This window comes from Thalassophryne amazonica, chromosome 2, assembly GCF_902500255.1.
Source record: "Thalassophryne amazonica chromosome 2, fThaAma1.1, whole genome shotgun sequence".
Taxonomy (NCBI): domain Eukaryota; kingdom Metazoa; phylum Chordata; class Actinopteri; order Batrachoidiformes; family Batrachoididae; genus Thalassophryne; species Thalassophryne amazonica.
This window is the reverse complement of record NC_047104.1, coordinates 82,788,812-82,805,111: the sequence shown is the minus strand read 5'-3', so window position 1 is coordinate 82,805,111 and position 16,300 is coordinate 82,788,812. Positions and strand designations below refer to the sequence as shown.

Sequence of the window (16,300 nt, the reverse complement as noted above, 5' to 3'; positions counted from 1 at the left end):
AGTGTTGTTCTGCCCAGGACTTCCATTTTTCCCATTCCAGTTGAAGATTTGAATTTTCTGGTTGTAACTTCAGCCAGTATACCATGGGTTGCACAGGTCGGACCTTGTTTTCCATGTCCATAAGCACCATAATGTTGGCGAGTGCTTCGTCAGGAAAGTGTATTTGCAGTCCTTGATGGGTACACACTATCTGGGTTTGTAGCTTACATAAAATGTCTCTTCCCAGCAAATTCACAGGTGTATTTTGTGAGTATAACAGGGGTGCTTCAATTGTTTTTCCTGCAATCGTTACAGGAAGTGGGCGTGTAAAAGGTATTATTTGAGTCTTCCCAGAGAAGCCGATGGTCTTAATTACAGACCCAGAGAGGGGGAGATGAGCGCCCATTTTCCCTATGCAAGAGTATGTTGCCCCTGTATCCACCATGAAAGGGAAATCTCTGTTTTGTATATTAACGGTGACGGTTGGCTCTTCCTTAGGTATCATCGAAATAGCCAATGCCACCGTTTCCCCCTCTGTCTTCTCTAGGCCTCCCTATTGCCAATAGGCAGAGGGTCCAACCCAAGGTCGGGCCGGACAATTTCTCATTCGATGTCCAGGTTGTCCACAGCTCCAACACTCATTAGAGGGTTGATCCCCTATTGGGGGTGTTGGTCCCATAGGCGGTCCGCTTGACTGTTCCTGGGAGCTGAGTTCTGGAATCTGCTTCCAAATGAAGGTTGGCGAGATCCTCTTCGCCACCCTCCTCTTTGACCTGGAAAGTTCCGTAACTCTCCTCTCCACCCATGACTGTAGGTGGGTCCATTTCCGGGTGTGCCAGTGCTATGGTAGTGATAGTGATGCTCCACTGGTGCTGAGACTTCTCCTGTAGGAGTGCTTCCTGCTGCTCCTTGGGGGCTCTGTGTGGCTGTTACCACAGGTGCCTGTATGGTGGCAGCAGTGTTTGCCATAGGGCCTGTGCTTGCCGACTCAGAAGGAACAGGGGTCATCATTGGTGCCTGGGTCTTTGTTTTTTCTTTCTTGACTTTGGTTAGCTCTCCCAACTGCATCTGCACCAATTTTTTCGTCAGGGATTTTGCTGCATCTTCTTCTTTTTGTTTTTCTTTCTTGTAGATTTCAAGATGGTGACAAATATGCTCAGAGTATAAAGCCCAATTCATTTTTGATAGTCCCACGACTCCATCTAGGGCTTTCTGAACCTCATCTGGTAGAGCCTTTTTTACAGTTATTTTAAACAGGATTTCAGTTGCTGGAGAATGGTTCCATGCATTTCCTGTTTCCTCCGCCCATCTTTTCTGGAATCAGTGCAGGAACTTCTTTGGGCACTCTTCAGGTGTCCACTCCTCATCATCCAATTTAGAGGGATCCAAGACCTCAGGGTACTTTCTTCTCAGTCCTTCCCACATGGAGTTTCTATAGCGATTAAAGGGGACTTCATCATGTTGATTAGTGCCCATCATTTGTGTTAGTCCAACCTTTCCTGCTAATTCTTCAGTGTCATGTTTTCCCATGACATGCATTAGCAAGGCTTTTATGTCACCTAAAGACAAGGTTACCCCTGCAGTGCCTTCTTCTAAGGCAGTTATCCATCTCCCAGCTCCTTGGGTGATGTCTGGCAGCCTGTTGGCCAGCCCCACCATGTCTGTCCAGCTCCATGGGGTATACACATGATGACCATTTCTAACCACCAATGGGCATATGAGGTCTTCGTCCTCCTCTTCTTCTGTGGGGGCTCCATACTGTCTTCCAGATCGAGTGCGACTGACTGGTTCCAGGCAGTCCATCCAGTTGGTTATATTCTGTTCTAAAGCCGCTATGTCTTTGGCTACACATTGTTGTCTTTGCCTGAGTCGGGCCTCTTTTGCACTCTCAATGATGATCTCACCAGAAATTTTTCGGGTGGGTGGCTCTATAATGTGATTCCCTTGATTGGGCGTCGATTGTTGTAATATTCTTCTTTCCTCGGCGTCCCTATGTCTTTGTATTCTTTCCTTCGCTAGCCGAAGTTGCTCAGCTAGTTCTTCATTATCTCTTCTGGCCAGATCCAGTGTGTCACAGAAGCTCTTGTGCCACTCTTCGGAGCCTCTATAGCCTGTGAAGGTCCAGTCGGCTGACTTATGGTGGGAGGGGACGGTTTTCAGTGGACCTCGATGTGCAGGCGGAGCCTTCAGGTCTCTCTCTTTATCCTCGTCTGCCTCCGTGTCACTGTTATTTGTGGCCCCCCCTGCTGGTCGTGGTGAGCGACCACTTACTTTCGGACTTGGAGACCTTGTATGATCCATTTGACAGACTGAGGACCTGTCTCCTTGTGGCTCTCGAGCTTTTAGTGTCAGTGTGAATTTGCCCTCCACATCCATGCCTTGGTCCTCTTCACGAGTTCCTAATACAAATTGTCCAGCTGTCTTTCCCATATCATGACGTTTATATGGGGGTGGCTCTGCTTCCCAGCTCGGTGCACTGGCTTTAGTGTCTTTGGATCTTTCCTCTGTCATTTTTTCTCTTTTCTGCTGTAGCCTCTGTGCTTCCTGCTTGAACAAGGCCAAAACTTCTTTTTCTTCAGTGCGTTTTTTGTTGTTATTTACGTTCTTCTGCTGATCTTTAATTTCTTTTTTCTGTATTTCTACCGCAACTGCTTCACACATCACCGGATCAAATGATCCCACCAAAGGCCATTGCCTGCCCCCATGTGACCTTTTGTGCCACTTTCTCATACATTGGTTGGCCTTAGTGCGTTTTCCTGGATATTTTCTTAGTACTAAGTCTAGCGGGGTACTTTCCCGACCTTGACCTTGAGAGTTACCCATGTAACCCTGACAAACGCTATGTGAGGTGTTTCTATGGTGTTCTGGTAGTCCCTCAGGGGCTGTCCTGATCCAGACCAATAACTTGCTGGCTGTAACACCTGTTTTGTATTTTAAACCCTTAAAAGGATTGAATTTCCAACTGTTATGCCCGTCTTCTTTTTCTTTAACTAAATATGAAAATTTACCTGTTTCCCACCGAACCTTCCTTGGGACCACAGTCAGAGTCAACCTAGGAAACAGTTCTTCACCTGGATCGGTTGGCAGTGTTATTAAATGATTTAATGGTATGCTAAGTTCTTTATTAGGATCAGCACAAAGCAGCTCCAGCCACGGGGTTAAACCCTGATGCCACAGACGTCTTATCAGCAGCTCCCAATTAATTAGAGGGAATTGTTCTTTCTTTTGCTTCAGATTGATTACCTTAGTAATCTGCCATAATTTCTGATTGATCTCTTGTTCGTCCTGCCAATGTTCTGCTCCTACCCTGTCAAAATAGGTCCTTTCCAGCCAAAAATGTGTCCTGATTCCCTGGGTTTCGATGTCTCCGTCAGTCAAGTAATGTTCTGGGAGTATTATTTCATCATCACTTAAGTCTCCCATCAAAGACTGTCCCAAGCATTGATCAGTCTGTCAGCTTTTTCACTATAATCTAAGCTTTAACTCTTTTGATTTATAACCAACTTTATTTATTTAATCCTCTTACAACCCTAACACTTCCTAATGTCTTTGCTCCCGACTTTCTATTTTCCTTCTAATTTTTTAACTTTCTGCTTCTCGTCTTTTTCTGCTATGTTTGTTTATTAGTATTCTTTCTTTGAAATAATATCTACCTTCTCTGTATTTACATAGCAGTCTCTTATCCTGTCTTTTTCTTCACTGTCTCTGTTTCACACTTTCCTCTCTGCCTGTCATGCTCCTCCCAAGTCCTTCTGTTGGGTCTAAACACCTCCTCCTCGTACTCTTTCACATTAATCTTGTATGTCAGCCAGCCTGCAAGCCCTCACAGCTTTGCCTGCAACTCCCCGCTCTCCCACACACCAATCTTCAAAAGCTTTATACACAAAAATTATTAAAAACAACTTTCTATATATCTCTATCTAGACTTCTGCCACTTTTCACTCCGCGGCTTTAAACAACCTTTTTATTCACTTAACACCAATGTGTTCTGTTTAAGCATGTATCTCTTCTTCAAGTTAGACAGCTTCTCCGGCGCTGCCAGCAACTTCATATATTATTTTTTTTTACAAGCCCTCTTTGAGTGTACAATATTTCATTTACTTCTACGCCTTACCGCGCCTCGCGTGCGTATCCTGTGCTTAATATATTTTTTCACAAGCTCTTCTCTGAGCATACAATATTTCATTTATTTCTACGCCTTACCGCGCCTCGCGTGCATATCCTGTGCCTTTCTGCACTTTCTTCTACTTTTTTTTTCACTTACTGAGCTCCTCGTGAGCTTAATGTGCCTTTGCACTGAAAATACTTTTTCTTTTCTTATAAAAAACTCATATTACTGTGTACTTAATTACTTATTCTTCTCCCACGCCCCACAAGCGTGTATTTGGTGCCTTACTGCACTATTTTCTGCTTCATTAATTCTCATGTATTCTGCACTAACTCTTCATTCATTTTTTTTATTTTTTTTTTATAGTTTTTCTCTTTTCTTAAAAAATGACATCCTTTATTGAGCTCTTTTACTTACTGTCAGCTGTGCTACTTTGCACTTTTCTCTTTAAATCTCTTTATCACGTACGGTATTTCTACTGCGCCCCCTCAGGCGCTTATCTTGTGCTTCCTCTGCACGTATTCTCTGTTAAACTCTTTTTCTCACTTATTTCACTTCAGTCTCTGTTAAACTCTTTAAATAACCTTGTATTACCTTGTATCTATTTGTCAGTATACTCCCCTAAATTAACCCCTACAGCGCATGCTATCAGCCGGCACGTTAGTAATGAATTTCAACACCAATTATTCCCCAAGCATCCAGGTTAATTCTCCACGCACTCTTTTCCGCACCAGAGTTCATGAACATTCCTGACCTTTCACTCAAACAGACATTCTTTTTCCCGGGAACACACACACCTTCTGAGCATTTTATCTACAAGGCCTGATAATTTTCAATCTTATCTTTTTTTAGTTTCTTATCAATTTTCTTAGTCCAGGTTCTTTTGGGTAAGAGGCAATTAAAAAATATCACCTGTCAACTTGGGCGGAAATCCCGACTCACTCCTCCAGATCGTGCAGAAGTTATAAAAGGTTTCTGCTTACCTTTTAGTCAGTGATCACTGTTATTTACGGTCTGGAGGGATGAGCTGGACCGTCCCAGGCTGCCGGAATGCCCCTGGACCCTCCTGGCTGGCTCGCCAAGTTCTGTCGTGGCTCGACTTTAGTCTTCTCAGGATGTCGTCTTTTAGATAACACAAACTAATTGCAAGTGATATGCTAGAAAAGGACACAACACTTTAGAATAATTCAGCCTTAAGCAAGATAAAATGCACAGAGTTTTTAAGTTTATTTAAGCCTTTGACACAGAGCTTAGACAAACTGAGTCCTCTAGAGAGACTGAATAAGTGACAACTGCGCTCATCTATTTATTGGAGACCCGCGGGCATCGCTCCTCCTTCAACTTTTTTATTTATTTCATTCCCAAGACATGGTTTTCTATTGGAAGCGTCCTCTAGTGAACCCTAAGCAGGTGTTAGGCCATTATTTCAATGTGACAAACGCTCCCATTAAAACGTGAAGGATTTACAACTGATTTTTTTAAAAGACCTTCAGCCACAGGTGCAGCTGGCCTGAGGCCCCCCCGCACGTGGCCTCAGCCGCAGGTGCAGCTGGCCTGAGGCCCCTGCACGTGGCCTGCGGGAAAGCACCTAAAAGACCTTGGAAAGCCCCTGACAGACTAAATGACTAATAGAGCCCTTTTTTTGGGTTGAACACCTGCTAGTTCAACCAGAGGACATACAGTTCGGATCAGGACACTTGATAGTTCATCATAGTTCAAATAAGGACCTAAAAAGTCTTCTACACAAGGCAGGGATGTACATCTGGAGCTGGTCCCCGGGCGCCTAATGGCGACCTCTGCTCCTACTGGCAAATAGGATGGGTTAAATGCAGTAGCCACATTTCATTGTGCAGGAAAGTTCTTCTGTTCTGTGCATATGACAATAAAATTTCCTTGATCCTTGATTCTGAGAAAACTCAGAACTACACAGGAGGTCCTGATCAATGACCTGAAGAGAGCTGGGACCACAGTCACAAAGATTACATTAGTAACACATGATGCTGTCATGGTTTAAAATCCTGCAGGGCAGCAAGGTCCCCCTGCTCAAGCCAGCACATGTCCAGGCCCGTTTGAAGTTCACCAGTAACCATCTGGATGATCCAGAGGAGGCATGGGAGAAGACTGTGTGGTGATATGAGACCAGAATAGAGCTTTTTGGAATCAACTCCACTTACCATGTTTAGAGGATGAGAACAACCCCAAGAAAACCATCCCAACCGTGAAGCATGGGGGTGGAAACATCATACTCTGGGGGTGCTCTTCTACGAAGGGGACAGGACGACTGCACCGTATTGAAGGGAGGATGGATGGGGTCAGGTATTGCGAAATTTTGGCAAACAACTTCCTTCCCTCAGTAAGAGCATTGAAGATGGGTCATGGATGGGTCTTCCAGCATGACAATGACCCCAAACACACAGCCAGGGCAACTAAGAGGGGGCTCCGTAAGAAGCATTTCAAGGTCCTGGAGTGGCCTGGCCAGTCTCCAGACCTGAACTCAATAGAAAATCTTTGGAGGGAGCTGAAACTCCAAACCTGAACGATCTAGAGAAGATCTGTATGGAGGAGTAGACCAAAATCCCTGCTGCAGTGTGTGCAAAACTACAGGAAACGTTTCTGTAATTGCAAACAAAGGCTACTGTACCAAATATTAACATTGATTTTCACAGATGTTCAAATACTTATTTGCAGCAGTAACATACAAATAAATTATATATATATATATATATATAAAAATCATACATTGTGATTTCCAGATTTAGTTTTTTAGATTATGTCTCTCACAGTGGATGTGCACCGAAGGTGAAAATTTCAGACCCCTCCATGATTTCTAAGTGGGAGAACTTGCAAAACCGCAGGGTGTTCAAATACTTATTTTCCTCACTGTATACATATGCATATATATAAACATGATTGGGGTTGAAAAAGAGATAGGAGCATCTTCTTTACAATATGTGAAATGGAGTTTAGGTGTGGTAAGGTGACATTAGTGCTGGGATTTGTAAACGAGTTGTTGTGGCACATGATATGTGGACATATTAATAATATTGTATGTGATTTGTGGACATATTATTGCATGTGGTTATTTCACAGTGTTATTGTACAGTCTGACAGCAGCAGGGAGGAACGACCTGCGGTATCGTTCCTTCTTGCACTGAGGGTGCCTCAGTCTGTCACTGAACGAGCTGTCAGCTCCACTACAGGGTGCAGGGGGTGAGAGGAGTTGTTCATGATGGATTTGAGCTTGGTTAACACCCTCCTCTCAGCTACCTCCTCCAGAGACTCCAGAGGACAGCCCAGCCAGGACAGAGCTGGACTTCCTGCCCAGCTTATTTAGTCTCTTTCTCTCCCGCTCTGTGCTGCCCGGGGCCCAACAGACGACAGCACAGAGGAGAGCTGGGGCTACGACAGAGTTGTAGGTCTTAAGCAGAGGCCTGCTCACTCCAAAGGATCTCAGTCTCCTCAGGAGGTGGAGGCGAATCTGACCTTTTTTGTACAAGGTGTCGGTGTTCTGAGTCCAGTCCAGTTTGCTGTTGAGGTGAACACCCAGGTATTCGAGACTGTCCACAGAGGAGGGGTGCTTCTTTCTACTTTCAAGCTTGTGAAAATCCAGGTCTTCCGAGAGTATCTCTCTTCTCTTACATTTTCACTTGGTGGATTATACAATTGTATGCAAATGTTTGGGCACCCCTGATAATTTTCATGATTTCCCTTTATAAATCATTGGTTGTCTGGATCAGAAATTTCAGTTAAATATATTATATAGCAGACGAACACACTGATATTTGAGAAGTGAAATGAAGTTTCTAGTATTTACAGAAAGTGTGCAATAATTATTTAAACAAAATTAGGCAGGTGCATAAATTTGGGCACCCTTGTCATTTTATTGATTTGAATACATTTAGCACTAATTATTGGAACACAAAATTGGTTTGGTAAGCTCACTGACCCTTGACCTCCTCACACAGGTGAATCCAATCCTGAGAAAAGGCATTTAAGGTGGCCATTTGCAAATGTTTCCACTCTTTGCATCTCTTCTAATGAGTGACAACATGGGAGACTCTAAATACCTCTCAAATAACCTGAAAACAAAGATTGTTCAACATCATGGTTTAGGGGAAGGATACAAAAAGCTATCTCAGAGATTTCAGCTGTCAGTTTACACTGTGAGGAACATAGTGAGGAAATGGAAGACCACAGGCACAGTACTAGTTAAGGCTCAAAGTGGCAGGCCAAGAAAAATGTCAGATAAGCTGAAGCGAAAGATGGTGAGAACAGTCATAGTCAACCCACAGACCTACTCCAAAGACCTACAACATGATGTTGCTGCAGATAGTGTCTCTGTGCATCGTTCAACTATACAGCGCACTTTGCACAAAGAGATGCTGGATGATGCTGTAATGCAAAGGAAGCATTTTCTGCATACATGCCACAAACCGAGTCATTTGTGGTACACTAAAGCACATTTGGACAAGCCAGCCTCATTTTGTCCGTCTAAGTCCCTGTTGGTAAATGATATAATAATTGATCAACATATTGATTTATTCTGCCTTACAGAAACCTGGTTACAGCAGGATGAATATGTTAGTTTAAATGAGTCAACACCCCCGAGTCACACTAACTGTCAGAACGCTCGTAGCACGGGCCGAGGGGGAGGATTAGCAGCAATCTTCCATTCCAGCTTATTAATTAATCAAAAACCCAGACAGAGCTTTAATTCATTTGAAAGCTTGACTCTTAGTCTTGTCCATCCAAATTGGAAGTCCCAAAAACCAGTTTTATTTGTTATTATCTATCGTCCACCTGGTCGTTACTGTGAGTTTCTCTGTGAATTTTCAGACCTTTTGTCTGACTTAGTGCTTAGCTCAGATAAGATAATTATAGTGGGCGATTTTAACATCCACACAGATGCTGAGAATGACAGCCTCAACACTGCATTTAATCTATTATTAGACTCTATTGGCTTTGCTCAAAAAGTAAATGAGTCCACCCACCACTTTAATCACATCTTAGATCTTGTTCTGACTTATGGTATGGAAATAGAAGACTTAACAGTATTCCCTGAAAACTCCCTTCTGTCTGATCATTTCTTAATAACATTTACATTTACTCTGATGGACTACCCAGCAGTGGGGAATAAGTTTCATTACACTAGAAGTCTTTCAGAAAGCGCTGTAACTAGGTTTAAGGATATGATTCCTTCTTTATGTTCTCTAATGCCATATACCAACACAGTGCAGAGTAGCTACCTAAACTCTGTAAGTGAGATAGAGTATCTCGTCAATAGTTTTACATCCTCATTGAAGACAACTTTGGATGCTGTAGCTCCTCTGAAAAAGAGAGCTTTAAATCAGAAGTGCCTGACTCCGTGGTATAACTCACAAACACGTAGCTTAAAGCAGACAACCCGTAAGTTGGAGAGGAAATGGCGTCTCACTAATTTAGAAGATCTTCACTTAGCCTGGAAAAAGAGTCTGTTGCTCTATAAAAAAAAGCCCTCCGTAAAGCTAGGACATCTTTCTACTCATTACTAATTGAAGAAAATAAGAACAACCCCAGGTTTCTTTTCAGCACTGTAGCCAGGCTGACAAAGAGTCAGAGCTCTATTGAGCTGAGTATTCCATTAACTTTAACTAGTAATGACTTCATGACTTTCTTTGCTAACAAAATTTTAACTATTAGAGAAAAAATTACTCATAACCATCCCAAAGACGTATCGTTATCTTTGGCTGCTTTCAGTGATGCCGGTATTTGGTTAGACTCTTTCTCTCCGATTGTTCTGTCTGAGTTATTTTCTTTAGTTACTTCATCCAAACCATCAACATGTTTATTAGACCCCATTCCTACCAGGCTGCTCAAGGAAGCCCTACCATTATTTAATGCTTCGATCTTAAATATGATCAATCTATCTTTGTTAGTTGGCTATGTACCACAGGCTTTTAAGGTGGCAGTAATTAAACCATTACTTAAAAAGCCATCACTTGACCCAGCTATCTTAGCTAATTATAGGCCAATCTCCAACCTTCCTTTTCTCTCAAAAATTCTTGAAAGGGTAGTTGTAAAACAGCTAACTGATCATCTGCAGAGGAATGGTCTATTTGAAGAGTTTCAGTCAGGTTTTAGAATTCATCATAGTACAGAAACAGCATTAGTGAAGGTTACAAATGATCTTCTTATGGCCTCGGACAGTGGACTCATCTCTGTGCTTGTTCTGTTAGACCTCAGTGCTGCTTTTGATACTGTTGACCATAAAATTTTATTACAGAGATTAGAGCATGCCATAGGTATTAAAGGCACTGCGCTGCGGTGGTTTGAATCATATTTGTCTAATAGATTACAATTTGTTCATGTAAATGGGGAATCTTCTTCACAGACTAAAGTTAATTATGGAGTTCCACAAGGTTCTGTGCTAGGACCAATTTTATTCACTTTATACATGCTTCCCTTAGGCAGTATTATTAAACGACATTGCTTAAATTTTCATTGTTACGCAGATGATACCCAGCTTTATCTATCCATGAAGCCAGAGGACACACACCAATTAGCTAAACTGCAGGATTGTCTTACAGACAAAGACATGGATGACCTCTAATTTCCTGCTTTTAAACTCAGATAAAACTGAAGTTATTGTACTTGGCCCCACAAATCTTAGAAACATGGTGTCTAACCAGATCCTTACTCTGGATGGCATTACCCTGACCTCTAGTAATACTGTGAGAAATCTTGGAGTCATTTTTGATCAGGATATGTCATTCAAAGCGCATATTAAACAAATATGTAGGACTGCTTTTTTGCATTTACGCAATATCTCTAAAATCAGAAAGGTCTTGTCTCAGAGTGATGCTGAAAAACTAATTCATGCATTTATTTCCTCTAGGCTGGACTATTGTAATTCATTATTATCAGGTTGTCCTAAAAGTTCCCTAAAAAGCCTTCAGTTAATTCAAAATGCTGCAGCTAGAGTACTAACGGGGACTAGAAGGAGAGAGCATATCTCGTCCATATTGGCCTCTCTTCATTGGCTTCCTGTTATTCTAGAATAGAATTTAAAATTCTTCTTCTTACTTATAAGGTTTTGAATAATCAGGTCCCATCTTATCTTAGGGACCTCGTAGTACCATATCACCCCAATAGAGCGCTTCGCTCTCAGACTGCAGGCTTACTTGTAGTTCCTAGGGTTTGTAAGAGTAGAATGGGAGGCAGAGCCTTCAGCTTTCAGGCTCCTCTCCTGTGGAACCAGCTCCCAATTCAGATCAGGGAGACAGACACCCTCTCTACTTTTAAGATTAGGCTTAAAACTTTCCTTTTTGCTAAAGCTTATAGTTAGGGCTGGATCAGGTGACCCTGAACCATCCCTTAGTTATGCTGCTATAGAGGTAGACTGCTGGGGGGTTCCCATGATGCACTGTTTCTTTCTCTTTTTGCTCTGTATGCACCACTCTGCATTTAATCATTAGTGATCGATCTCTGCTCCCCTCCACAGCATGTCTTTTTCCTGGTTCTCTCCCTCAGCCCCAACCAGTCCCAGCAGAAGACTGCCCCTCCCTGAACCTGGTTCTGCTAGAGGTTTCTTCCTGTTAAAAGGGAGTTTTTCCTTCCCACTGTAGCCAAGTGCTTGCTCACAGGGGATCGTTTTGACTGTTGGTGTTTTACATAATTATTGTATGGCCTTGCCTTACGATATAAAGCGCCTTGGGGCAACTGTTTGTTGTGATTTGGCGCTATATAAAAAAATTGATTGATTGGTTGATTGATTGATTTTGGAATAAGGTGCTGTGGACTGATTAAACTAAAATTGAGTTATTTGGACATAAGGGGTGATATGCATGGCTGAAAAAGAATACAGCATTCCAAGAAAAACACTTGCTACCTACAGTAAAATTTGGAGGTGGTTCCATCATGCTGTGGGGCTGTGTGGCCAGTGCAGGTACTGCGAATCTTGTTAAAGTTGAGGGACACATGGATTCCAGTCAATATCAGCAGATTCTTGAGAACAATGTTCAAGAATCAGTGACAAAGTTGAAGTTGCGCCAGGGCTGGATCTTTCAACAAGACGACTCTGAACACTGCTCAAAATCTACTAAGACATTCATGCAGAGGAACAAGTACAACGTTCTGGAATGGCCATCTCAGTCCCCAGACCTGAATATTATTGAAAATCTGTGGTGTGATTTTAAGCGGTCTGTCCATGCTCGGAAACCCACAAACCTGAGATGTTTTGTAAAGAATGGTCCAAAATACCTACAATCAGAATCCAGACTCTCATTGGAAGCTATAGGAAGCATTTCGAGCAGGGGTGGGCAACTTATTCCAGAAAGGGCCAAGAGGGTGCAGGTTTTCTTTGCAGCCACTGGCTCCACCAGGTGATTTCACTGATTAACTGATTCCATCTGCTCAAAGTGATATTAATCAGTGAAATCACCTGGTGGAGTCAGTGGCTGCAAAGAAAACCTGCACCCTCTTGGCCCTTTCTGTAACAAGTTGCCCACCCCTGATTTAGAGGCTGTTATTTCTGCAAAAGGAGGATCTTCTAAATGTTGTATTTTTTCTGTTGGGTTGCCCACATTTATGCACCTGCCTAACTTTGTTTAAATAATTATTGCACACTTTCTGTAAATCCAATAAACTTCATTTCACTTCTCAAATCTCAGTGTGTTTGTCTGCTATATGATATATTTACCTGAAATCCATTGTTGGCTTTAATTCAAAGCCTTTTACAAAAATATTACATTAATCATTCAACAGTTACTGACTGCAGTGTTCTCGGCTGCGATACAGTTTCATAATACATGGTACATCTAATGATTTCCTTGTATACATTTTCAGGCTGAGAATGATTTCTGGGTAAAGCTAATAGAGCGATACTTGACACCGATTAAGGACACCAAAGCACATCAGGAAGAAGTTACCACAGAACTAAAGTCGCTGCGCAACAAGGTTAGTTATGTTTTAAAAGGCTGAAATACTACGAAGTGGGGTTTTTTTAGACATTGATATTTTGCAAATGCATTATGACAAACATTATATCGTATTACAAAAATAATCACAAAAGGCATGTTATAGAAGGGTGATTCTTAGACTACGGGCACTTTTATGTCCCTTGATCATATTTTATGAAAAAAAGAAAAAAGGGGAAATTTCACACTTTTATAGTTATCTTTACAGTGAAAGTGTTTTAAGAAATTTGTCCTAGTAGTCTATGATGACTTTTTCACCTTTTTTCAGCATCATTATATGCAAATATTGCCGTTTTGTGCTTGTCCCACACCCAGACTTATGATCTTCAATGATAAAAATGAATAGTAAACAAACATTTTTTCTAATGTTTTAAAATATCTCAATAAAATATCAGTAAATTAATCAAAACATAATTGGGGTATTCAATGTCATATACAACTGTTGTGATTTTTTTAAATGAAATGTAGTTGTCCCACACTATTGCCGTAATTTCCACCACAACAATAATGTCCCTTTAAAAAGTTTGAATGAAAGATTGTGTGGGTAGTTTCTATGGAGATAAACAGTAACATCAGAGCACATGTATATAGCGCCAAATCACAACAAACAGTTGCCCCAAGGCGCTTTATATTGTAAGGCAATGGTGTGGTGGAAATTACATTTACAAGGCCAATAGTGCCCGTAGTTAAAGAATCACCCAGAAACAGAGTGTCAAAAGAGGAAGAGTCAACCAGAAAATAATTCATGGAAATAACAAGAAATAAGAGTATTAATCTGTCCTGTGCTACCAAGTTTTTAAATCAACATTTTTCATAAATCCATAAAAACTGTAATCTGTCCTTAACACAATTTGGATTGGATATACAGTAATTATCCTGGGATTTGTTTCCAATTTGGGGACATCAGACCTAAATCAGAAGCTTTGACTCATTCCCGGGCTCACTTTGCTTTACTTGATTTCAAGTTGCCTGAATTTGATCATGTTTGAAATATGTAGCATGCAGTTAAGGAGCTTACACCCATCACACCGTGATGATTTAGCCAGCGTATGCCGACCATATTAAAAACGCTGACATACACTGGCATACGTCTATTAAGTTACAGGTAAGTTTTGTATAAGTTAAGAGCACGTTGAAGCGTCATAATACGGTGAAGACATCAAAAGATTTTGGGCATGCACAATATTTTCAATGCATGCCAGCATATGTCTCATACGCCCTGCATACGTGGACCATACGTTGTAAGTTATGCAATTGTTGACACTCATTTCTTCTAAGTTACTCATAAGTCGAAATACGTCCATTGATGCTGCCCATTGATTGGCTGTACAATGGAAAGCTGTAGTCCTCATGCGCACAGTTCACAATTATCACAAATATTAAAACCATTCACACACAGAGTACAAATGTAAAGTCTGAATCTTACCTGTTCATTTAAGTCGGATTCATCATCACAGCCTGAATGTATCCAAATAAAGCGTCCTGATTTTATACATCATCTGAAAATCCTTTAGTTCCTTGTCGTGGCTGAAGAAACATAGTGTATTAAAACAATTCCCTCGGTGGTTTGTCTGCTCCTGGTGAGTTTCTCAGCTGGCACTTTGTTCCACAAGAAAATTAACTTATTTTAAAAGTTAGAGTCACAGGCCTCAATCATTCACATCAGCATTTATCACAGGCAGTCGATTCTTCAGCATTCTGCATGTGATAAAAATAAATCCCATGATCCACCAAGACAAAACTAAAATAAAATAAAAATGGCAGATTATTCTGTTTGGCCTTGGTTTAGAGGGGAGAGGCCACATGACAGCATACACGCACTCAATTGTGTGCTTACCAATGTCTAAGTGCTCCGCCTACCAAACAAAAGGGTTCTTCCGGCGGTGGAAATGCAAACCAAGCCAGACTTAACTGTTCTGACCCACACCATACCGTACATTACAGACCCGGTCTGCTCGGTGGAAACGGGGTGGTCAGTATATGCTGGCTAAATCATCATGGTGTGATAGAGCCCTTAGGAGTAAAGTTTCTTACCATGCTGTGTCAATATTCCACTATTTCACTCGTGTCTGCGCACACATAGGCAGGTTAAATATAACATTCAATGTCGAATGAACAGGAGCTTTGAATTCTCTCCACAGGGAGTGTTCTTGTATTTTATGGTCAACTTGCTGTGGGTGGTAGCCACCTTCGTCCTGCAGCTAATCGGAAATGACGTCATCAGCATTAGGATCCCTAAAACCTTCTTAAATGGAACAGCGACTGGAGAATATCTGAAGGTATAGACTTGGCTGTTTGGAACAGTTAAAGGAGAACATATGAGCTTTTTGAAAATCAGACTCTGTACTACCAGAAATAAAGTAAGTAAATACCATCACTGTCATTCTTGTGTCAACAGGTGGAGCCTGTCAGTTTGATGTTTCTGCTGTCTTTTGCCATTCTTCTCTTCATCCAGTTCCTGGCCATGTTGTATCACAGGTACAGGATAGTGGCACCAGCATTATGCAGTTTTGCACCAGATTATTATAGAATGGCTTCACATTTCCATAAATGCTGCAAAATTCCCCACAATGCACTGCAATGTTTGGTGCAAAAATCAGCACGTGACACTTTCCAGTAAAGGCAAGAGCAATGGCAGACAAGCCCCCATTTTTTGATTGATTAACCCAAATCAACTGGTCTGAAAATGCATGTAGTTTTTGTAATGCTTCATTGTGTAGCAACTCATCTGGGAAGGATAAGGTGTTTGGGATCAAGAGATCATACTACAGATTCACACACCAAAAAGATTACAACTTCAGAGGAAAGCCATCCTTTGGGACATAAGGAAACAAAATAGCAAAATATGTTCTTACCATATTAAAAGGAGGTAAAGTACTAAATCAGTCTACTTCTCAAAGCAAACCGGAATTTGTCCCTCCCTGATTGCAGACCAATTTGCACACCTTGGGAGTGTTTGAAATTTTGAAATGTGAAGCCACTCTCATGTATGATTTAAGAGAACTTCCTGTGTCCACAACATCCTTAAATTTAGACAGCTTGGATTCTGAAAAGTTTCATCATAAACTTTTCCGTCTTTGTGTTTGCTAGGGTTTACACTCTGATTCATGTGGTGTCCTATCGCAGCACAGAAAAAGACTACAAACCAAGAGATGATGTAAGTAACCAGAACTCTAAAGAACCATCACTGCAGACACAGTGAACAGTGTTAGTCATCAGTACCCTGACATCCTAAAACTCTTTCCACTGAACATATTCG

General features: G+C 41.5%; 1 protein-coding gene across 1 annotated transcript in view; it reads left to right on the top strand.

The window, feature by feature from the left end:
* chs1 (chitin synthase 1) overlaps positions 1 to 16,300 on the top strand; it is a 117,145-nt gene that overhangs the window by 99,360 nt on the left and 1,485 nt on the right. The window contains exons 31-34 of the mRNA XM_034188600.1: positions 12,911 to 13,021; positions 15,183 to 15,320; positions 15,440 to 15,519; positions 16,132 to 16,198. Coding sequence (XP_034044491.1) covers positions 12,911 to 13,021; positions 15,183 to 15,320; positions 15,440 to 15,519; positions 16,132 to 16,198 — 396 coding nt within the window. The remainder of the gene's footprint in view (positions 1 to 12,910; positions 13,022 to 15,182; positions 15,321 to 15,439; positions 15,520 to 16,131; positions 16,199 to 16,300) is intronic.